Raw genomic sequence first — 24,109 nt, forward strand, 5'->3', positions numbered from 1 at the left:
ATCCATATTCAGTATAGGGTTGATATTAAATCACTAAAATAAAAACTTGCCCAACATACACAATCAAATATTCACTCCATAATTAAACACACTCACACACACTCACACACTCACTCACTCACTCACTCACTCACTCACTCACAAACAAACAATACTTTTCCAATAGAGAAAAACACATTCAATACGTGTCAAAGAAGGCCAGCCCTCTGTGTTACCAGGCAGCACTAGGTGGCAGATGACACTCATCAACTGGTGCAATACCACCACTTTGCTTATTGAAGGCTTGAAGTGGTGGAACCCATGTTTAGTCTCCAGAGCTAAGTTCTGGTCAACCTGCCCCCATCTCTTCCATCTTGCAGTATGATTTAGATCATTTGAAGTTATGATGAACACCATGGCAAAATCCAAACTTCCTTACATTTCGAGGGTACAGCTCTAAAACAGTGTTCGCAGGCCAGCTGCTAGTTAGTACACCGCATCTATTGGTACCTCTCTAGGAGGCTTCCGGATCAGCTCTACTCTGCCAGGAAGTGACGGGGGAGTCTGAGTAGTGTGTATGCGAGGGGCATTGTCGAGACCAAGTTATGTCAAGGATCTGGGTATATTCTTACCATGTTGTATGCCACATCCAAAATTTCATTACTTCATACAGCATGTCCCCCTCCCTCCACTTTTTCTTACTATTGAATACACCATGAATAGTCAAACTAATAGAGCAAACTTATCTGTGGAAAGATTTAAACCTCCCAAACACTTCCTAGTTCATTCTCAGTTCTAATCTCAATGATGCCCATTTCCACTTAGTCTGCCAAATGGCATGTACTTTTTCTGACAGAATCTCATTTATCAGTTCAACCACTGCTCATCTGAGTTGCCCAAATTATTCAGTGTGTGATTCCTTTCACCACAAAGGTGGTACTTGTGCATATGTCCATTTCGATATTCCATGTCAGAGACTTGGTAATTTGGAATCTCCTCTTTTTGATCTTCTCTTGATTAAAATCTCTCTACTTCATTCTGTCAAATTCATCTGTTGTTGCTACCGTTCTCAAAATTCCACTAATCACTTGAAACTCTTTGACTTCCTCTCTTTGCAACTTGACTTTCTCCAGTCCAACTTTCCTAACAGTGAGGTAATTTTCTTTGGTGATTTTAATGTTCACAACTTCAACTGGTCGAGATGGTGAGACTCTTGCAGTTACTAATGACCTCACACAGATTGTTTATTTACTTACAAGAATACCAGACGATCCAAACCATTCAGCCAACATGCTTGATCTTTTTCTCACAAACAACCCTTCTAAATACACGGTCGAAGTGAGTGGTCCTTTAGGCACCTCAGATCACAACTTGGTGATTGTCTCTTCTCCAATGGAGCTGCTATAGCTATTCCCAACATCGTGTTGTTTGGCATTACAAGAATGCAAAGTGGGATGACCTGCGAGATTTCTTTTGCTTGGTCGGATTACTGTTTCAAAACTTCTGATGTCAACGTTTGCTCAGATCGTGTAAGTGAAATTATTCTTGTAGGAATGGAATCCTTTATTCCACATTCCATTTTAAAATTCTCTTTATCTAAACCTTGGTTTTCCAATAAATGTGCTATGGCTGTTAAAGAGGAGAATGTTATATATCATAATTGGCTTCTTTCCATTTCTTCAGGTGCTTCCGTAGCCAGGTGGGCAGGAGCAGCAGTGCGTAGCACAAGCTTCTTGATTAGACCGGGGTTCGAGCCCATGATCACTAAATACGGAGGATGCGGCGAGGTCAGGGAATGACCACCGCATATCCCTGTAGCAGTATGGCCATTAGTTACTAATGGTCCTAAAAACCAAATAACAACAACCAATTCTTCAGTTTCATTTTCTGCCTCACCAGAGCTCGCAGCAATTGTGAAGCAGTTATTAATCAATCCAAACTAGATTTTGAACAGGCTAAGAGTGGAAAACTTGCTTCTTTGCCCTAATGGTAGCCCAGCATTCTGGTCTCTTACCAAGGCTATTGGATGAACCTTTTGCCCATCTCTGCTCCCACCCCTGTCAAAAAGTAGATGGTTCTATTATCACTTTGGCTAAGGATAAAGCTGACCTTCTAGCATCCCATTGGGTAAAACACCTCCCACCATTCCCAACACACTCCATTTAATGCCTCCTGTGGTCTTCCTTAAAAAATATGTCAGAAGAATTTTGATGATTCTTGATGCCAAGAAAGCTCCAGGTCCTGATGGATTTCTCCACTTATTCTAGAAACCTGTGCTCCTGAACTTACTCCTGTTCTTTGCTGCCTTTTTTCATTTTCTTATTCTAAAGGTGTTTTTCCTTCTGCTTGGAAATTTTCTCATATCCAGCCAGTTCCTAAAAAGGGTTACAAATCACTCCCATCCAATTATTGTCCCATTGCAATTACTTCTACTCTTTCTGAAGTAATGGAGAAATCAATTAACTGCCAAGTCTAAAACTATTTAGAAAATTTCTGTCTTACTAACGGTTACCAGTATGGATTCTGTCAGTGTCTACCCACTGGTGATATTCTAGCTTGTGTTACCCATTTATGGAAAAATTCAATGGAAAAGTTTGGTGAAACAAAAGCACTTGCTCTTGACATCTCAAAGGCTTTCGATAGTGTTTGGCACAAAGGTCTTCTAAACAAGCTTCCATCTTATGGTTTGCCAACTGTTTTTTGTAATTGGTTATCAAGTTTTCTCTCTCTGATCGCTCACTGCGGGTGATGATAGATGGCTTTCTGTCTTCTAACGCCTCAACTAATGCTGGTGTTTCCCCCACTCTTTTCCTCTTGTATATTAATGACCTTCTTCCATTGACCGGAAATCCTATCCATAGTTTTGCTGATAATAGCACATTGCATTCCACTTTTCAGTTTTAGAAACCTTGTCCTGCTCAATCAGCTTCAACTTCTCAAATATCTGCTACTGTTCCTTAAATGCCGATCTCAGCGTAATTCTCCAGTGGGACAAAGACAACTTAGTTGACTTCAATCCTTCTAAAACTCAGTCCTGTCATATCTCACAAAGTATTCTTATGCTCTTATGCTTATCTTTGGTGACACTGATTTCTAAACAAAATGGTATATCTCTTTTGTGGGATTAACCTGACCTCTTATCTTTCTTGGCACAAGCACATTACAATTTTTATTACATTAGAAATTGCATCTACATTCACACATGAGGAATTATTAAGGTTTGAAAATGGCAGAAGGTTATCAAATTGTAGCAGGGTACTTAATGATTTTGCAATACCCGAGAGCAAAGTGGAGGAGAAATCGTTGAAGTTAAACATAAGAAAAGCACCTGGGGTGGATGGGATCTATCCAGTTATATTAAAGGAGGTGGCAAAGCAACTAAGCAAACCTTAGCCATAATTATTAGAGCATCCTTGGACTCAGGGGAGGTTCCCACGGCCTGGAGATGTGCAAATGTATACCAAATTCACAAAGGGGGATCGAATGGTGACACGAGTAATTACAGACCAGTTAGTTTTAACTTCTGTTCCGGGTAAAATAATGGAGTCACTGGTTAAAGATGCATTGCAGGATCATCTAGACAAGACTACAGCAATAATTCAGACACAGCATGGGTTTGTTAAGGGAAAGTCTTGTCTGACAAATTTGATTGGTTATTATGATGTGGTTACAAAGGAACTGGATGCAAAAAATAATTTTGATATCATATATTTGGATTTGAGGAAAGCTTTTGACACTGTTGCGCATGGAAGACTATTATACAAATTGGAGCAGAATGGTATTAAGGGTAAGTTGCTACAATGGATAAAAGGATGGTTAAGTGGGAGAAGACAGAGGGTCGTAATCAATGGGTGCTGCTCTTCGTGGACTGTTATTAGTGGAGTCCCACAGGGTTCGGCGTTGGGTCCACTGTTGTGTTGTATATTTATCAATGATATTGATGAAGGTATATCAGGCTTAGTGTTGAAGTTTGCAGATGATACAAAGTTTGGCAGGGTTGTTAATGACAGTAATGGCAGTGTGCTACTGCAACAGGATCTAGATAATTTGGACAGATGGGCTAAGAAGTGGCAACTGAAATTTAACCTTGACAAATGCAAAGTACTGCATATGGGTAGAAGTAACCCGAGAGAAAAGTACCAACTGTGTGGTACTACACTTAAGGTGGTAGAAAATGAAAAAGACCTGGGAGTAATTGTGCAGTTAGATATGAAATTTTCTTAGCAATGCAGACAGGCTGCCAGGGCATGTCATGGGGTTTTGTCAATGAAATATAGGAATTTTGCTAGCAGGGAAAAGGAGGTGATTGTCCCTCTGTATAAGGCAATGGTCAGGCCATGCCTTGAGTACTGCGTACAGGTCTGGAGGCCTCATTTTAGGAAGGATGTCGATTTGCTTGAACATGTACAGAGGACAACAAGATTGGTGAGGGGAATGGAGGGATCCAAGATCCATCTTACCAAGAGAGGCATAAGTTCTGCAAATTACAGTGGCTGGAGTCAAGGCACCTGTGCGGTGATCTGATTGAGGTGTATACGGCCTTGAATCGGTTGAGCACGCTGAATTCTGATGGGATCGTTCCACTTGTTCAGATTACGAACCTAGGGGGGCATAAATTCAAATTAAGAAAAGACAGATGTAGAATAGATGTGTGTAAATTTGCTTTCAGTCAGCGGGTGGTTAATTGCTGGAACAAACTTCCATCTATCGTTGTGGAAGTTGATAGATTGAATAAATTTAAGGAGGAACTGGACAGGTGTTTGGAGGGAATGGTGTGATTTTTTTTTTTTTTTTTTTTTTGGCTGATGCTTCATAAGCTCATATACTTGCTTTCTTGCATCACATGCTATTACTTCTTCTACTACTACTACTACAAATATTGCTTCCTCTGGATCTAAAAAAAAAAAATTCTCTTTCACCCGTGGTGTTCTTTTCTTCCAAACAGCTATTCACTCTGTACAAATCGCAAATCCGCCTTGCCATGGAATATTGTTCCCACATCTGGGGCAGTGCCCTCAAATCCTCTCTCGGGCTTCTAGATTCCATTCAGAAGAGGGCTGTTAAGTTAATTAATGACTCATCTCTCACAGAGTCTCTCCATTCTGTGTCGTAGACGTACTGTTTCTGCTGCATGCCTTTTCTACGGATACTTCCATGGACACTTTCTGAATTGGCTTCTATAATTCCCTCTCTCTCTTTCAAAACAGTCTGAACACATGCCACAAAGCCAACGTCTATTTACTGTCCTACTTGAAACTCACATAATCAACTTTTCATTTTCTTTGTTTATTCATTCAACTGTTGTTTTCTGGAACAATCTTCCTTGATACTTATTTCCTGAAAATTTCAGTCTACAGAAGTTGTCTAATGTCAACTAATATCTTCTTTACTCTTCTCAACCTACAACCCATTCATGGTACTAAATACTATAGGTTCTAATACCTCTCATGTTTGGGGTTTCATTAAAAAAAAATAATAATAAAATAATAATGCTCAAAAGCTTGACAGCAACTGAGGAATAGCTTGTCACTCCTGTATCCAAATTGTAAATAATTTTTCTTCTCTTTACTGTCATCGGTGCTAGTATAGAATGTTACATGGTTGCCAGCTTACTGATTCTGATTCATTGTTACCAACCTTAAAAAAATTGGGGGTGGGTGTGGGGGGGGGGGCTTCTTTCATTTTTTACGCAGCAGAAAAAGAAAATTGACCAGAAATCTCAATCTTACCATAAAATTCTGGTAAACTTTTGTTCTTGCATTTGTCAAATATGTCATGATGCAAAATTTATCGAAAGATCTTAGATTGTTTTTATTATTTATACCAGAATCAATGATATTTCAGCGCCAAGAAAAAAAATGATGAAAAGGAAAAAAAAAAACATATTAGCAATTTATTTACAAGTGAAGAAAAATTTATATTATAATTGTATTTGCTGGGATGGGGGAAAAATTATTTTGAATTTTATTTTATGTTTGATATTTATATACCAATAATATTTGTCTTCCTGCAGACCACAAGTTGGAAAACACTATAATGCATGTCAATTTATCCCTTGAAAGGTGAATTGTCCTTGATTTATGTCTCACAAACTCAAAATCCAGAAGTCGAGGAACATAGTTTCCTGTGTTAAACCTTCTTCTTGCAAAAGGAACTCAGAGTTGATTACATCCTGGTCCTTTTCATCTCATTTAGGACTTCCTTGTAGCAACTAAGATAGTCTTTATTGCCTTTTACCCTACAAGAAAGGTTTAAGATCCCTCAGTTTGAGTGCTCATTTAAATTCTCCATTGCTCAGTGCTTGCAGAAATTCATCAGTATTTAAGTTCTTAGTTTACCTTTTCCATATCCTTATCGGGTAACTCTCTTCTGAGGCCTTAATCTTAGATTGTTTTTGTTATTATTTATACCAGAATCAATGATATTTCAGCGTCAAGAAAAAAAATTAAAAAATGTTTACTCAGTTGAACCAGGTCTTGTTGAGCTGAGTGATTCTTGTCTTGTGTGTCAATTTTTTTTGTATGTTCCACCAATAGTTCTTCGACATCACAGGAAAAGTGGGGGAATGCTCAAATTTTAGACTTTACAGGTTACCTAGTTTAACGATTTTTTTTTTTTTTTTTAAACAGTCTCCCCTCTTGAAATCCAGGGAAATTGGGCAGTCATTCAGGTCATACTTGCTTCATGCAGCAGTAACTGATATCAAGGATGATTGTACTGTTGCCTGTTGCATTCTTGATATTGAACTGTTTTCTTCCCATAATATAGATTCATTTCTCCGTTACTGGCCCCCAAGCGTTTATTGAATGTGATCGAGTGGCTAATCGAGCAAATACAATTTTGCCTTGAAATTGGCAGTCAGCTTTAAGGTCAGTTTTATGTGTGAGGAAGAAAACTCATATCGTCTCAACCATCTCATCAAGGTTGTCTTGGCTACCTGGGGTAGTCACATTTTCAACAATCTGCAGTGCCTTCTTTGCCAAGTTGTTCTTGTTGAGGTAAATCATGGCCAGATCGCTCTTGGAACAAGGCCATTAAGTTACGTCTTGCAGTACTTATAGCCCAAACTGTGTGTGTGTGTGTGTGTGTGTGTGTGTGTGTGTGTGTGTGTGTGTGTGCATGCGTGCATTTGTTCATTCCAAATCAGGGGAAGCTTAAAGTAGTTCATAGCCCTTTGGTTCTTTGTTGTAAAAGAGTATTGATTTCAAAATCCCAAGTAGCATTGTATCTCAAAACATGTGGTCCTTTGATTCTTAAATGACATGATTTAGCAGCTGTTCTCTTCCTTTGTGATTAAACATTCAGTACTCATTTGGCTAAGCTTTTCCTTAGTAATTTATACAAACATGTTTGCAAAAATTAGCTCCTGCTTTTTTGATATCCAGTAAGTACTGACACTTGCTGACATTGAATTAGTATTTAGACAAAAAAAAAAAAAAAAAAAACCAAGGATACAAAGCTTTAACTGAACCAGCCAAATAAATAAAATAAAATTTTCCATACGGTTATATCTATTCTTATTACATCCAGGTAACTTCTATCCATCTGCTCCACAGATTGTCAACCCTGACCACTGAAAGAGACGATCTGTTCAAGTTTGTTTGTTTGTTATTTGGTTTTTAGGAGCATTAGCAACTAAGGCCATATTGCTCCGGGAATATTCGGTGGTCATTCCCTGACCTTTCCGCATCCTCCGTATTTGGTGGTGACGGGATCGAACCCCAGTCTAATCAAGAAGCAGTGTGTTACGCACTGCTGCTCCTTCCCACCTGGCTACGGAGGCGCCTCTGTTCAAGTGGAACCTCTTACATTTGGATAGTATGTACAAATATAAATTTTCTGATGTGTTCACTCTTCTAGTCTTGCTCAGTAGGTTGTATTTATATTTACTTCCTCCCTCACCTTTGTATCCCATTTCAATGTGAAAATTCTGTTTCATAACATTTTTTGCCCCAATGCTTTAACGCCAAATCAAATACCCCCCACATCACCATACACAAAATTATGCTCAATTTTCCTGCTATGTAACTCTCATATTTTATGTGAGTTACATAGCAAGAAAATTGGGCATAATTATCATATGGTTTCTTATCATATGGATGTCTCTTTTCTATTTTGGCCAGACAAGTCATCGGTCTTTTGGCCTTTCAAGATTAAAATTTTAGATGCAGTGTTACCTGTCCTTAATTTAAATTTATCGAACCAGGCTTCGTTTGCAGAAATTCTCTATGCTTTTCTTCATTCACCTTAAGGTTGTTGAAGATGCTCTTTGCCTTCTACTTCATCAGATTCACATTAACTCCTTTAGCTTGCTAATCAGAAATTAAAAATCATTTTCAGCAAAACATTTTCTTTGGTTTCAAATGTTTAATTGTACTGGGCATGCTAATTTTACAATATCTTTGCATTTATGTTTATCAGCTACAGTTGCACTTCTGTTGTCAGAATTTGGCCATATTGGCAGATCTTGTTGAAAATAGCCCTGAGCTTTTGTTGAATGGTGATGTATGGGGGGAAATTTTGAAGAGAAGTTAAGGATTTCACAACATGCAATTTAATGATATTGCTAATCTTCTGAACTCATTTTCAGGAGTTAACATAAGAAAAACAATAAAAGCTGATTTTGTTGATAAAGAAGAAAAAGAGGGATTGATATTGAGTCCCAAAATGAGGATGGCAAATCTGAACAAATTAATAATTATCATTTGAGGTCTGGCTGATACAGCTGTGAAAATTGATCTCTTCATGGAATGAAACCCAAAGGGATTGTAAACAATGCTGTAAAACCCTGTGAAGGGACCTTTCAAACAGGACCACTCAGAAACCTCCAGAAGAGCTTCAACTATCATGTGGTGCTAGTGGCCTTTAAGAACCCAAAAGCATGAAGGCAATGCGTGAACACATACACAATTTAATTTTTCAGCAATGACCCAGACAACCTTAAGATAATGGTATTGGGGAAGAAGCTTTTATCACTAAAATCAAGGGTGCAATGTCATCATTTATTACTAATTATTTTAATTTGGTTGAATTTAAAAATATATAAGGTCTTTCATAGGGTCACTTGCAACCTTGGTTCCCCAACCTTATTTTTACTAAAGCTGATGTGGCATCCTATGATTTCTCGTCATTGGAAGCTTATTATTTGCAAATTTCCATTAAGATTTTCAGGAAGTGAACCTTTGTGGATGACAGCATTAATGTGAATGTGTGATGCTATATTGCCAAAAATATCCAGACACCTCTGGGATTTGGGGAAAATTCACTATTCCTGGCATCTGTATAACGTTGATTTTATAAATATCATGAATATGTATAAAAAAAATTGTGTTGAGGCATTAGACTTAATTGACTTCCAGTAATAAATTGTGCTGCTGCAGCACAATTTATGCTGCTGTAGCAAAACTTCCACACTCTAGATCACTGTGGACTGATGTAATCACCATATGGAAGTATAAGGTACTGCTAGAGCCAGGAAATGTTCAAGTAGGCCAGAAATTGTCTGAAAGAGGCAAGAATGCTCAGAGGATTGGTACATAAATCCCATCAGTCCTTTTTGAATACTGCCAATTTGTAATTGAGGGAGGCCTAAGGAACTACAGGTGATCCCCGCTTAACGCTGATAATTCGTTCGGGAAAAATCCCCGCTTAACGCTGATAATTCGTTCGGGAAAAACAGAGCGCTAAGTGAGCGCCACATTCCCATAAGGTAACATATGTATTTGTGAGTTGCAGTCGGTGCCATAGGATATTTCCTAATCAATAATAAACGGTAGGGAGAAGATGCACAAATGTCGGTCAAAATATTTAATATTCAAATATTTGTACATAAAAAATATTCTGCATTACATACGTATATAATTATGTGGTAACTACTTGCGTATCAAAATTTAACTTAAAATTCCAATTAAAATCATGAATTTAATTGATCGAAATTGATTTTAATTGATTTAATTTAATTAATGAATTTAAGTATGAAAAATGTGTCGATTTTGTGTTGTATTTTGGCCCTCGTCCTGGTAAACTAAAAGGAGTTTTAATTTTAAATCCCTTGCAGCATTACCACCCAACAATAAAGTCAACTGATCCTTTGCTGCATCGAAACCTGCACGTTTTTTTTTCCCCTTCTTTCAATATGAAACTTCCTTTAGGCATTCGTTTCCAAAACAGTCCTGCTTCATATATGTTAAAAACTTCAGAATTATAACACATAATACTCCTCTTGAATAATTTTAACAAGTTCTTTTTTGGAAGTTTCGGCTCCTTGATCTGCATTTGCAGATTCTCCCTGGATTTTAAATCTATTCAACCATCCCTTACTAGTTTTGAATGGTTCCACATTTTTTTTTTTTTATAATATTTAACTTAACTGAATTCTGCATTTGATATTATCTTCAATAAAATTAGTTAGTCTCTATTTCAATCCTGATAGCCGGCCTAGCCCTAGTTGCTTGCAGTGGAACAGCTGTCTTTCCGGCTGCTAAAATTAATTCTTTATTTTTTATGATTGTTCTTACAGTTAAACTTGCCAGTCCTAAATTGTGGCACACATCCGCTTGTCGTTGACTGGAATCAATTTGCTTCAAAACGTCTAATTTAATTTTCAAATTCAGTCTTTTTCTTACATTTATAGTGTTCGTACTGCATCTAGACGTTGCTTTTTCATTCTTATCCACCATTATTAAATCTTCAAAAATGTAACTGTGCTGGTTGCATTAATTATGATACTATGTTTGAGTAAAGTGTCCGTTACGCATGATGTCTAATACTGTACTGAGTGATGACTAGACTTCGGATAAATGCATATAATGCAAATATTACAAGAAATATACTGTACTGCCATTAAATTAGTGTGCGAGAAAATTTCACTGAGCATGGGAAAATTTCTCAAGTTGGCGTGGGAAATATTTTAATTCTGTTTTTGCTATTCATTTTCAAGCTATCGACTCCATCAAATTAAATGATTTCGTTAAACATGCCAAAATGCAGTCTGTAAAAGAGTGTTATAGTGATTTGTGACAGCATTATAGTGAATCAGCATAAAGCGAACTGCGTTATAACGAGGTCTTGCTGTATTAGTGCAAGATAATATATATATATATATATATATGAAAGTGCAGTGTCAGCTAAGAAGAGTTGCAGAACATAAAACCAAACTTTGCAGTATTGAATGCACAACCCATCACAATTGGAATATTGCAAAGCTGAGTAATGGAGCAGTAAATAATGGGACACAGTTTTCTAGCATAATGGCTGCATTTGATGTCTGTAAAATGTTATTTACTGAAGTGTTAAATACTATACTAAACTATTTGGGGCTTTTTTTTTTTTTTTTTCCCCTTTAATATATGGAGCATTGGTCATCATTCTGGGCAATTCCACTTTACGTACTCTGTGGCAGCAGAATGGGGAAGGCCCATTTCTGTTTCTTAAATTTCTTGTGCGGTTCATTTTTTTTTTTTTTTTTTTTTTTATGTGAACCCCAAACACGAGAGATATTAGAACCTGTAGTACTTAGTACCGTGCTTGGGTTGGAGGTTGAGAAGACGAAAGAAGATATTTGTTGACATTGGACTTGAACTTCTGTAGATTGTAATTTTCAGGAAATACGTATGAAAGAAGGTTGTTCCAGAAAACAGCAGTTGAATGAATAAATGAGGAAGATGAAAAGTTGGTTCTGTGGGTTTGAAGTTGGACAGTAAATGGATGTTGGCTGGTGGCGGCACGTGTTCGGACTGTTTTGAAAGAGAGAACGGGAATTATAGAAACCAATTCAGAAGAACAGTGCCCATAGAAGTATCTGTAGAACAGTCATGCAGCAGAAACAGTGCGTCTATGAGAAAGCGAGTGGAGAGACTCTGTTAGAGATGAATCATTAATTAACCTAACTACCCTCTTCTGAATGGAATCAAGAAGCCTGAGAGAGATTTTGGGGGCACCACTCCAGATGTGGGAACAATATTCCATGGCAGGGCGGATTTGCGATTTATACAGAGTGAGCAGCTGTTTGGAAGAAAAGTAACGCATACAGCGAAAGAGAAAACCAAGTTTTTTAGATGCAGAGCAAGCAGTATTTGTAATGTGCTTGTGCTAAGAGAGATTAGAAGTCAGAGTAATCCCCAAAAGAGATATATCATTTTGCCTAGAAATCGGAGTGTCACTAAAGATAAGCATAGGAGCAGAAGAATCCTTTTTGCGAGATATAAGACAAGACTGAGTTTTAGAAGGGTTGAAATCAACTAAGTTGTCTTTGCCCCACTGGAGAATTACCTGAAGATCAGCATTTAAGGAATTGGTAGCAGATTTTCAAGAAGTTGAAGCTGAATGAGCAGGACAAGGTTTCTCAAAATGGAAAGTGGAATGCAATGTACTATTATCAGCAAAACTATGGATAGGATTTGCAGTCAATGGAAGAAGGTCATTGATATACAAGAGGAAAAGAGTGGTGGAAAGAACTGAACCTTGTGGGACACCGGCATTAGTGGAGAAGTTAGACAACAGAGAGCCATCTACCATCACCCTCAGTGAGCGATCAGAGAGAAAACTGGATAACCAATTACTAAAAACAGTTGGCAAACCATAAGATGGAAGCTTGTTTAGAAGACCTTTATGCCAAACACGATCAAAAGCCTTTGATATGTCAAGAGCAACTACTTGTGTTTCACCAAACCTTTCCATTGAATTAGTCCATAAATGGGTAACATAAGCCAGAATATCACCAGTGGATCGACACTGACGGAATCCATACTGGTGATCATTGATCAGACGGAAGGTTTCTAGGTAGTTTAAGAGTTGGCGGTTAATTGATTTCTCCATTACTTTAGAAAGAGTAGAAGTAATTGCAATGGAATGATAATTGGATGGGAGGGATTTGTCACCCTTTTTAGGAACTGGCTGGATATGAGCAAATTTCTAAGCAGAAGGAAAAACACCTTTGGAATAAGAAAGTGAAAAAAGGCGGCAAAGAATAGGAGTAAGCTCAGGAGTACAGGTTTTGAGACCAAGTGGAGAAATACCATCGTTACCTGGAGCTTTCTTAGCAAGATTCATCAAAATCCTTCTGATATCCTTTTGACGGAAGACCACAGGAATGGAGCATGTTGGGAATGGTGGGAGGTGTTTTACCGAGATCATTAACACATGAGCTGGAAGAAAAATGGGATGCTAGCAGGTCAGCTTTATCCTTGGCTGAAGTGACAACAGAACCATCTGGTTTGGACAGAGGTGGGAGCAGAGATGGGCAAAAGTTGCAGCCAATAGCTTTGGCAAGAGACTAGAATGCTCGGCTACCGTTAGGGCAAGAAGCAAGTTTTCTACTCTAAGCCTGTTCAAACTCTAGTTTGGACTGATTAATAATTGCTTTACAATTGTTGTGAGCTTCGGTATTGGCAGAAAATGAAACTGAAGAATTAGAAACAAGCCAATTACGATATGCAACATTCGTCTCTTGGACAGCCTTAGCACATTTATTGGAAAACCAAGATTTAGATAAAGGACGAGATTTTAAAGTGGAGTATGGGATAAAGGATTCCATTCCTGCAAGAATAATTTCACTGATACGATCTGAGCAAACGTTGACATCAGGAGTTTTGAAACAGTAATCCGACCAAGGAAAAGAAGAATTAAATTATTAATTAAAGCATTTAAAAAATGCGTCTCCTTTTAAACTGAAAACAGTTTTGGTTTGCACTGAAACATAAATCGAAGTTTTTGTTTTGGTTTATATGCTGTTTTCAATATCAGGGTTGGTTATTTTTTTTTTTTTTTTTGTATTCTCCACTTCTTTAAAGGCATCCTGAATTTCACATTTTGAAATTTGAATGCTTTGTTAATACAGTAAATCCCATTACACAAACACTGCTTAAATGAAAATTTTACTATAACAGAGATATTTCCACTTCCCAGCCAACTTCCCTTATTAATAATGCTTTTTATATATATATACGCAGGGTGATTCACTACCAGTGCGACAAACTTGCAGGAGGTGTAGGGGGGCACAAAGACGAATCAGAATCACATAGCATTGCAGGGTCCGAAATGCCTTCTTCATGCGGTAGAGGACGTTGAACGGGAGGTCGCGTGAACAGCGATCCCGCTGGAAGTCAGCATTTGCGAACCGGTTCCCGAGGCAGTAGGATGGACGAGTATTCAAACGTTGAACTGGCCGACGTGCACCTCTCGCATGGAGCTGTGGACTGCAACGGACACGCTGCTCTGCGCTTGTACCAGGAACATTTCCCACACAGGCGTGCTCCTCATCATACGATTTTCGCACGTGTGCACAGAAGGTTACGTGAGACTGGTTGTTTGACGAGAGGTACCATGAATCGAGAGCAAACGACAAGGACACCAGACAATAAGGAGAATGTCCTACATCTTGCAGAACGCAATCCGAGTACAAGTACTCGAGCGATAGGCCAACGATTGGGTATTTCCCAATCCACTGTATGGAGGATATTGTCAACAAACCAAATGAGTTCATACCATCTGCAACGCGTCCAATCATTGGAGCCTGCGGATTATCCACTCCGGAGGACTTTTGCTACTTGGTTTCTTCAACAGAAATGGTTCGCAAATGCTGACTTCCAGCGGGATCGCTGTTCACGCAACCTCCCGTTCAACGCCCTCTACCGCATGACGAAGGCATTTCGGACCCTGCAATGCTATGCGATTCCAATTCGTCTTTGTGACCTTACACCTCCTGCAAGTTAGTGAATCACCCTGTGTGTGTGTGTGTATATATATATATATATATATATATATCCAATATTTTAAATAAAATAAAACGTAAGCCAGTAGTATGGCGAAAACTGTAGAGCGAAAATTAACATAAAAATAACCCAAATAAACTAACGAAAAGAAAGAATAGATATAAATAGTAGCCCAGAAACCCTTGTATAATTTCGAACTTTAAATCCAATTAACAAAAACTATACAAAATTTAGGATAATGCCAATTACATATTAATTTAGCAGTATCCCCCCGAGAGGTACCAGTTCCGAAAGACGTGAAATATCACCAAAAGAGGGTTAAAGGAACTACCAAACGATAACAAAATCAAAATAAATTAAAATAAAATAGACTGACCATCATGCCCCATATCGACAAAGGACCACGAGGCCAATAATGGTCATGGAATTGCTGCCTTTCAATCGCTATACAAATCGTCGCCATGGTGGAAAGATCGAAGTACCAATTCACCCTCCCTCCTCCGATCGATCCACCAATGCAGAGGATTTGCACGGCGGTAGTCCTTATGCAGCAAAAAATAAAATATAGAACAGACAGCACTCTAGAGCAGAGCCACACCACTGACATACTGTAAGCTGAATCAGCTTATATAGTAGAAAAAAGGAAAATAGATGGCGGCACAGGCATTGCTAAATTAGCATATCGACCCATTACTATCGAATTATATTAAATGTTGATGAAAGTTAAATTATAATAAAATGAATAAATAATTAAGCATTCATTAGAGGCAGCAACTTGCAGTTCCTCCATATGAAGCCGAAATATATACTATCATTGAATTATATTAAATATTAACATAAGTTAAATTATAATAAAGTGAATAAATAAATAAATAATTAAGAATTCATTGGTGGATCGATCGGAGGAGGGAGGGTGAATTGGTACTTCGATCTTTTCACCATGGCGACAATTTGTATAGCGATTGAAATGCAGCAATTCCATGACCATTATTGGCCTCATGGTCCTCTGTTGATATGTGGCATGATGGTCAGTCTATTTTATTTTAATTTATTTTGATTTTGTTATCGTTTGGTAGTTCCTTTAACCCTTTTTTGGTGATATTTCACGTCTTTCGGAACTGGTACCTCTGGGGGGGGGGGTACCGATAAATTAATATGTAATTGGCATTATCCTAAATTTTGTATAGTTTTTGTTAATTGGATTTAAATTTCGAAATTATACAAGGGTTTCTGGGCTACTATTTATATCTATTCTTTCTTTTCGTTCGTTTGTTTATTTGGGTTATTTTTATGTTAATTTTCGCTGTACAGTTTTTGCCATACTACTGGCTTATGTTTTATTTTATTTAATTTAAAATATTGGATGTATTTCAGCTTCATATGGAGGAATTGCATGTCGCTGCCTCTAATGAATGCTTAATTATTTATTCACTTTATTATAATTTAACTTATGTTAATATTTAATATAATTCAATGATAGTATATATATATATACATACATACATACAGGGTGATTCACTACCAGTGCGACAAACTTGCAGGAGGTGTAAGGGGCACAAAGACGAATCGGAATCACATAGCATTGGAGGGTCCGAAATGCCTTCATCATGCGGTAATGGATGTTGAATGGGAGGTCGCGTGAACAGCGATCCCGCTGGAAGTCAGCATTTGCGAACCGTTTCTGTTGAAGAAACCAAGTAGCAAAAGTCCTCCGGAGTGGATAATCTGCAGGCTCCAATGATTGGACGCGTTGCAGATGATAGCTCTGATAAAAAAAAAAAAATTCAGTACATAGAATTATTTTCAAATACCACCAATGTCTAAAATATATTGGTTTACCTGTGTGATTGCTTCAACTAGTTGGAGTTTTTGCATAATTTTCAGTCTTGTATTTAGTGGACAAAACTGATTAAGACATATCTTTCCTATGCTTGTTTTGATTATTTGACATTCGCATTCCAGAACAAGCTCAATTCCATGATTGCTAAATTTATCTCAGATTTGAAAGTAATTATGAAGTGTTTGTCTTATTAATATAAAAATTGTATTTTTGTTTGAATTTGGCAATTTAATACATATTTCAAACAGAACTGCGTAGAAAATATGGTGGAAACAAACGTACCAAGCAGCCAAGTGAATTTGATGTTGCTGATGAACACAGGAAGAAACGATCTTCATCATGTGCTTCTTCATCAGAAGTAGCTTTAGGTATGCATTTTGGAATGAATTATTTTCAAACAATTTTCATAGACTATTTCTAATATGGAGCAACAAGAAATTTAGTACATTTGAATAATTCTTAAAATTTATTTTGTGTTTTCTTAAAAGTTTTAAATATTTGTCAATTTAATGTCAGCAATATTTTCACAGTGTGACTGGCGTGAAGTAGTTATAGTGAACTCATGATATGTGTCACCTTGTGGTGTTAACAATCTCTTTGCTTTATTCTAAGCAGTAAAGTTCCAAAAAGTCTCCTCCATAGCCAGGTGGGCAGGAACAGCAGTGCATAGCACATGCTTCTTGATTAGACCGCGTTCGAGCCCATGACACAAATACGGAGGATGCAGAAAGGTCAAGGAATGACCACCGCATATCCCCGGAGCAATATGGCCTTAGTTGCTAATGCTCCTAAAAAAAAAAAAAAATTAAAAAAAAAATAACGACGTATTTCTTAAAAGTGTACTAATCTGTTGTGTGCATCATGTAAGTAGTCATTTCTTAATCTGTATTAATAAATTGTTTTAAAATGTTAGAAAATTTGTTAATTTCAGCTTATTTCTGATTTATTTCCAATCTTTTACTGTATTTCTGAATTTACAGTATTTTTCACTGTTGAAAGTTTATATGACGATTTTTTTCAAGGGAATGATGAATTTTGTTATATGGAGGTCCGACTATACATATTTAGGGGCAGACTGAAAAACAGCACATAACAACACTCCCACACATTTTTCATCTTACTCTCAGATAGATAGGACACAGGTGCCACCTAAATATAACAACTACTAAGACTTTTTTTTTTAAAATACTATAAACATTCATTTGGTTACTGCAGTTTACATAGGTGATCTGACATTCACTCATGTTTGTACAACTTAACTTGCAAGAATGGCTAATTTAATAAAAAAATAAAAATAAATAAAATATATATATATACAGGGTGTCTCAAAAATACACGACATAACTTCAGGAATGAGTTAGTATTAGTATTAGTAACGGCCGTATGGTGCAAGAAAGCCTATGGCTTATGCTGCACCAGCCAAAAAAAAAAAAAAAAAAAAAAAAAATCCGAACAAAACAATGATAAAAACAAAAATTAAATAAATAAATAATAATAATTAATAAATAAATAAAAATAATAAAATGAAATTAAAAATTAAATAAAAAGGAAATTAATCCTATCATCCTATGCGCTTCCCTTACCCGAAAGTACTATCCAGATGACCTTTGAATTTCCCCAAACTGTCGGCCTCTACCACCCATGAAGGCAACTTATTCCAGTAATTTATAACTCGCTGGCTAAAATAAAACTTCCTGCAGTCCAATCTAAACATTTCCCCGCGTAACTTGAATTTATGTCCCCTAGTTCTAGCATCATTTATAATCTTGAAAATTTTGTCCTCATTCATTTTACTGATGCCTCTCAGAGCCTTAAACACCTCAATCAAATCTCCTCTAAGGTGTCTAGTTTCCAAACTCTGCAACCCACATATTCGAAGTCTTTCTTCATAAGGACGCCCTTTTGCCGATCTCACCAGGCGAGTTACCCTTCTTTGCACCCTTTCAAGGAGCTCGATGTCTTTCTTTAGGTGCGGTCTCCATACTTGAACACAGTATTCCAAGTGTGGTCTAACATAGGCCTTATATAATGGGATTATCACGTCCCTATCTCTACTTGCAAAAGTTCGATAGATCATCGATAGGACACCATGGGCCTTCCTTGCAACCTGTTTACAATGCTCAGAGAATTTCATGTCTGACCGTATCGTAACACCCAAGTCCCTTTCCTCCAGTACTGGGTTTAGTTGAACTCCACCAAGTGAATAAGTTATTTTGGGATTACTGTTTCCCAGGTGTAATACCTTACACTTTGTTGGATTAAAGCACAGCTGCCATTTTTCTGACCATTCTTGAAGTCTATCTAGGTCTCTCTGAAGAAGCTCAGCTTGACAGTGATCATTAACTACTCTACCAATTTTAACATCATCTGCAAATTTAGACATCACGCCCTCTATCCCTTCATCAATGTCGTTTATGAAAATTAAAAACAACAGTGGTCCTAATACTGATCCTTGGGGAACCCCACTTCTTACATCAACCCAATCTGAGGAATAGCCATTTATCACAACCCTCTGCCTCCTGCCCTGAAGCCATCCTTCTATCCATCTAAGGATTTTCCCAGTGATTCCAACCTGTTCCAGCTTATAAAGCAACCGCTCATGTGGGACTGAGTCAAAAGCTTTGCTGAAATCTAAATAAACAATGTCGAAATTATTCCCTAAATCCAACTCGTGAGTGACCCTTTCGAAATAGCGAACCAGATTTGTTAAACATGATTTTCCCTTTACAAAACCATGCTGAGTATCCTTGAGAATTTCAATTCTATCCAAATGATCCTGAATTCCACCCTTGATCAATGCCTCCATGATTTTCCCTACTACTGAAGTCAGACTGACAGGTCGATAATTTCCCACTTCACTTTTAGAGCCACCCTTATGTATGGGAGATACATTTGCACTTTTCCAATCCAAGGGAATCTCCCCAGAGTCTAGTGATGCTCGCATAACCAGCCTCAGTGGTTCAATGCACTCGCTTGCCGCCTCTCTCAAGATTATAGGGTATATTCCATCAACTCCAGGAGCCTTACTAGTCTGTAGGCTCGAAAGTTTTTTCATTAAATAATCTTGTGAAATTTCAATATCATTAATTACATATTTTTTAACTTCGCTCCCACAATTTCCCATTGCCACAAAAGGCTTTTCATTTGTAAATATCGATGCAAAATAACTGTTGAGTTCATCTGCAACGGCAGCTGGTGTATTTATTACTATCCCCTTTCCCTTACGTAAAGGTCCGATCTGGTTTGTCCTGCTCTTCTTGGCATTTATATATGTGAAGAATTCTTTATCCCCCCTCTTTGCTCTGTTTGCTAGTGATTTCTCATAAACTGCCTTTGCCTGTCGAACCTTTTCTGTGGCTCTATTACACACCACCTTGTAGCTGTTATAGGCTTCAGTACTTTTTATTGCTCTGTAACGTTTCCATGCCACCTTTTTCTGCTCAAGTAATGTGGCAACTTCACTATTCATCCAACTTGGAACCCTTCTCGTGGAGTATTTTTTTAATGGTATATACGCATTCAAGGCATCTGTGATTAATGTTTTAAAAGCGTACCACAGTTCAATTGTATTCATTCTCTGCGCGATATCTACCCAGTTAATAGAGGCCATGTAGTACCTTAAGGCATCGTAATTTCCTTTTCTGAAATTAAAACCCATTCCTTTGCCTTTTACTTCTGCTACCTCTCTCGTCATCATCCACCGTAGAACTCCGTGATCACTTCCTGCTACTGGTTCCTCTACTGTCAGCCCTGTTATGTCATCTGATTCATGTGTGATGATGAGGTCTAGGATATTCTTTTCTCTAGTACTTTCCCTGACATGTTGATACAAATAACAGTCATCTAGTTGATTTAAAAATTTTTATTGTCTACATACGAGTTCCTCGTATGTAGACAATAAAAATATTTTATATCAACATAGTTCTGGAAATTCTTGGTTTCTGAGTTTTGAAGGTCTGTCTATGACACTTAACCTTATGACACTTCACATCACCTTATAGTAATTGTTCAAAATGTCCACCTTCTTCTGCCTGAATACAGGCCTCACATCGACGTCTCACGGACTCGCGAAGTCGATGCCAAATTCCTGCCATGTTTTGTATTGCCTCACAACCTGCCACAATTCGATTGTGGAGAGTTTCCACATCAGCTACCGGAGTCAAATACACCAATGACTTTAAATGGCCCCACAAGAAGAAATCTAGTGGGTTTAAATCAGTGAGCGTGGAGGCCAGGCAGTTGGTCCACCCACCTACATTAGGAGTCGTAGATCTTGGTCATCCTATGTTGGCAGCACTATGTGTAAAGGTCCCATGTTCACTAAGGCAGCGATGGATACCTTCAAACGTTTTCCTCTCTGGACATCTTCGTTCTGGGAACCTTTCGTGGTACAAACGATGTGCCTCCAGAGCATTGCCGTCCGCAAAACCGTACATAAAGTGTACATAATCTGCTTGCTCCTGATTTGAGTACATGGTCGTAATGGAAAACCACCAGATTCTGTCAGTGCCTTGTGATGAAGGAAAATCACCTACGGGAGATGAGACATTCTGGTTAATAACTCTGGAACCAAGCATTTCCGAAACTATGTTGATATAAAATATTTTTATTGTCTACATATGAGGAACTCATTCCTGAAGTTATGCCTTTTATTTTTGAGACGCTCTGTATAAAGATAAAGGTGCAATGAAATTACGAAAGTCTTATCAAACAGGAATGGGCTATAAGAGTTTATGCTGTTGTTGTTATTTGCTTTTTAGGAGCATTAGCAACTAAGGCCATCTTGCTCCTGGATATGCGGTGGTCATTCCCTGACCTTTCTGCATCCTCTGTATTTGGTGGTGACGGGTTCGAACCCCGATCTAATCAAGAAGCATGCTCTTCATGCACTGCTGCTCCTTCCCACCTGGCTACGGAGGCGCAAGAGTTTATGCAAAATTTATAAAATGTATATAAGACTGGGTTATGGATCTGGGAACTACGGTAGATGCAGAAAGGACCGGCAACCATAACGAATAATAGACAAAAAAGGTAAAAATCAGTATATTTGTGTATATGGTAGGGTTGTTGAGCTGTAAGGTGTAGTAACCATGGAAGAAAATGGAGTGTAAGTAAAAAATCAATTTACCTGAAATAAATATAAAATGAGAAAGGACATTCTCATTCATTCCCCACAGTGTCACTTATTTTTGAGCCGACCGGGCTAGCTGGGTGGGTAAAGTGCCTGCCTAGCAACCTAAAGGTTGCGGGTTCGAATCCCGCCTCGGGCTTGGATCAAAGTACTGCAAAAACCTTGGGGGGTGCATTATGGCCACAGAAGCTGATGCGCCAACAACTACCAAACCAAAACCAACTTATTTGTGATGAATACTTTGTGTTTATATATGAACACAGAGTATATAATTTGGAAATAAATATATATATATTCATCCCTGAACACACACACACACACACACACACACACACACACACACACACACACACACACACACACACACACACACACACACACACACACACACACACACACACACGGTACAACGGTTAGCACTTAAAGGACATTCTTATTCATTCTCCATTTTTCACACACTTATCCTACTCAATACAGTACCCTGAATAGGATAGTACAGTTTCTACCCCCCCCCCCAAAAAAAAAAAAAAAGATTAAATGGACTCATACCACTCAGCACAAGACACATATTGTGAGCCCATATACATGAGTATCCATGTCTGGCGATCTAGATGTGGATATTTGTATTCACTTAATTTGTAATTTATATACTCAGGCATAGAGGAGAGGTGAAATACATGGCAGGGGTTCAGAGGAAGCTGCACTTTATCAGAGCTGATTAGCCATCTGTATTGATCAGCCCACATATACATATTTTCCACCATACTATTTCAAGCTCCCAATTGCATTTGACAATGTGGATGCAAGTGAGAGCTGTAAACCAGCATAGACTGCTATTTATAGTTCTTACTTACACCAAAGTACAAAAACACAAGCAGGAGCTTTCAAACATGGACATGACAGAGCTGCAAAAGAGCATAGACTGCAATACATACTATTGCTCAGTGATCAAATCTCTCAATCTAGACACGATAGAGCACTTTCAAAGATTGTCATTTATACTACCATTCACAGAATATAAACACTAAAATAAACATGCCCTCATAAAAATATTCTCATATATAAAATCATTCTCATACTCCTGAATTTGAACCATTCATTCCATGAAATATACAAAATTATACAGTAATAATACATATTAATGCAGATAAACATGGATATTTTTTTAAACAAATGTGAATATCTAACTTTCACAATTTCACTGGTTTGGAAACATATTCTAACAGGCACTTGAGTTACACTATCAGTACGTGTTGGCACCTCCGTAGCCAGGTGGGCAGGAGCAGCAGTGCGTAGCACACACTTCTTGATTAGACTGGGGTTCGAGCCCGTGACTACCAAATACGGAGGATGCGGAAAGGTTAGGGAATGACCGCCGCATATCCTCGGAGCAATATGGCCTTAGTTGCTAATGCTCCTAAAACCAAATAACAAACATCAGTACATGTCACAATCAGGTAAGCATACTGGGGGGGGGATTGACATGTATGGAGGGACAATAATTATTACTGAAATTCCTGGGTAATATGCATGCATCACGAATAAGTAGCAGAATACATTTTGGCTCCCTAATCCATGTTTCCATTATCTTAGGTTCAGGTTCATTTTAACCTCATGAAATGAACACTGTGGTGATACACTGTCATCATATAGTGTATATTTTAAAGTACTGTATTCATAAATTATATAAAAGTTTATTTTACTATTTCCTGTTATTTAATAGTAATCAAAATAAAAATATTTTGCCTTCACTATGCACTTCAAGTTATTAATCTTTGTATAGACTATTTAGTCCCAAAATTTGAAAATTAAGTTTGCACTTTTTAGTAAATTTTATTTTTCAATTTGTTGGACAGTTATTCACTCAGTCCAACCAAGCATTATTATATGTTACATTTATGAATGTTATGATTTAACTATATATTTAGAATCCCCCCCCTACACACTTTGCCAATCTGTAATGTTTTTCACCACCAGGATCCATGATAGCATGCTGTAGCAATAACTGGAAACACCAATATTTGAGCTGATCTTTCAATCCTACATAACTTTGACTGCTCAATACTTAATTTTTATTCTCATTTATAGGTAAGGCTGATTTATGTACTAGACAATTGCAAAGGGTTCAACTCCATGGGGAGCCCATTTTTGCCAGTAGTATTTGACTTATTAGTGTTTGAAAATAATTGTAACCTAGGGTAGGGCTTGAAAAATTCATTTGCCATTAGCAACTATGAAGTCCAGCCTGGAGACTAGCATTTTACAAGCAGTATAGCGACTGTGGTGTTGAACTGAGAATTTTATTTTAGGATCATTGTAGTCTATTTTCTCTCAAGGATTGGCAGGATTTTTAATAGAAGTACAATATGGTGGGTCCTGATTACAAACACTGAACTATTTACAGCATTTAAAAATGGCCATCCTAGCCAAGTGGTCAAGTGACAAGGT

At 37.7% G+C, this 24,109-nt stretch overlaps 1 protein-coding gene across 1 annotated transcript in view; it reads left to right on the forward strand.

The window, feature by feature from the left end:
• Positions 1-24,109, forward strand: part of nsl1 (non-specific lethal 1) — a 241,584-nt gene that overhangs the window by 140,853 nt on the left and 76,622 nt on the right. The window contains exon 5 of the mRNA XM_090388918.1: positions 16,779-16,898. Within this exon, the coding sequence (XP_090245044.1) occupies positions 16,779-16,898 (120 nt within the window). The remainder of the gene's footprint in view (positions 1-16,778; positions 16,899-24,109) is intronic.

Source organism: Mastigoproctus giganteus, chromosome 14 (genome assembly GCF_048544385.1).
Source record: "Mastigoproctus giganteus isolate SK-2022 chromosome 14, ASM4854438v1, whole genome shotgun sequence".
NCBI classification, from domain to species: domain Eukaryota; kingdom Metazoa; phylum Arthropoda; class Arachnida; order Uropygi; family Thelyphonidae; genus Mastigoproctus; species Mastigoproctus giganteus.